The sequence below is a fragment of the Sinocyclocheilus grahami genome, unplaced genomic scaffold (assembly GCF_001515645.1).
Source record: "Sinocyclocheilus grahami isolate Dianchi unplaced genomic scaffold, SAMN03320097.WGS_v1.1 scaffold1652.1, whole genome shotgun sequence".
Classification (NCBI taxonomy): Eukaryota; Metazoa; Chordata; class Actinopteri; order Cypriniformes; family Cyprinidae; genus Sinocyclocheilus; species Sinocyclocheilus grahami.
In genome coordinates, this window is record NW_015506831.1 from 13,020 (window position 1) to 14,315 (window position 1,296).

The 1,296-nt window shown below is 41.0% G+C and overlaps 1 protein-coding gene across 1 annotated transcript in view; it reads right to left on the reverse strand.

Moving 5' to 3' along the window:
- Positions 1-1,296, reverse strand: part of LOC107571788 (zinc finger protein 239-like) — a 3,410-nt gene extending 2,114 nt beyond the window's left edge. The window contains exons 1-4 of the mRNA XM_016258161.1: positions 1,207-1,296; positions 1,068-1,097; positions 930-954; positions 36-223 (exon numbers count right to left, since the gene is read on the reverse strand). Of these exons, the coding sequence (XP_016113647.1) occupies positions 36-223; positions 930-954; positions 1,068-1,097; positions 1,207-1,296 (333 nt within the window). The remainder of the gene's footprint in view (positions 1-35; positions 224-929; positions 955-1,067; positions 1,098-1,206) is intronic.

The window sequence follows — 1,296 nt, forward strand, 5'->3', positions numbered from 1 at the left end:
TGAAGTCTCCTCTCTTCTGCGGTAGGAAAGCTGATGTTGCATATCTTACAGCTGAAGTCTTTCTGTTCTGTGTGTGTTCTCTCGTGTCTCGCTAAATGACCCTCTGAACTCAGTGTTTTTCCACAGGTGGCGCAGGAGAAACTCTTGGTCTGCAGCTGCTCTTTTGAAGTTTCTTTATCTCCATCAGAGGATGAACCACAACTCACATCTGAAAGGAACAAAACTTGAATAAAACAACCTTAAAATGTACTTGAATAGAGTTAGACAACATCCACGTAATTTATTAACAAAATATGCATCCAGGTTAAATCGACACTAATAAAATGCAACTGTTGTTTTCCACAGCTTGGTGTGTAGTAAATGCTCCACACAAAAGCATATGTCTGCATGATGCTTTGTTATTTTTACAATTAATTCATGAATAATTATTATTATGCTACTCATAAATAATTGTCACAATATACCACAACCCCAAATTAGAGAAAGTTGGGACAACAAGAACCTGTGATTTGTTCATTTTCTTAAATTCTCATTTAATTGACAAAAGTACAAAGAAAAGATCTCCAATGGTTTCACATGTTTTGTAAATATAAACAAATTTTGATTTTGATGGAAAGGAAAAGGAAAGGACAGGATGTGACGTGTGGCCAAGTATGGTGTCCCATACTCAGCATTTCACCCATCTAAGTGCACACACAGACACACACACACACACACACACACACCATGAACACACACCTGGAGCAGTGGGCAGATGTTTTTGCTGCGGCGCCCGGGGAGCAGTTGGGGGTTCAGTTCTTGCTCAAGGGTCTCACCTCAGTCGTGGTATTGAGGGTGGAAGAGAGCGCTGGTCATTCACTCCCCCCCACCATCAATTCCTGCCGGACCTGAGACTCGAACCCACAAACTTTGGGTTACAAGTCTCTCACCATTAGGCCACAACTGCCCAACACTCTCCAAAAAGTTGGGACAGAGGCAAAATAAAAGTGAAAAGGTTATAAAATATTAAAATTAATGTCAGTCACACTGATGTCGACTCGTAGTTCCAACACTTGGGGTTCCTATACCTTTTTGGGGTCTCTTTTGACCAGGTCTCTCTGGAAGAAGAGATTGTAATTATCTCAATGACACATTGCTGGCTAAATAAAGGAAGTAATAATAATAACAACCATATATTAAGTGCCACAACTGTTTGAACTGCATTACGAGTCCACGAATGCACCTCTCATCCTCGTAAACTTCCAATGCCCAGGAAGGAAGACCACCTTGTCCTTCAACTTGGGACAGTTGCCACAT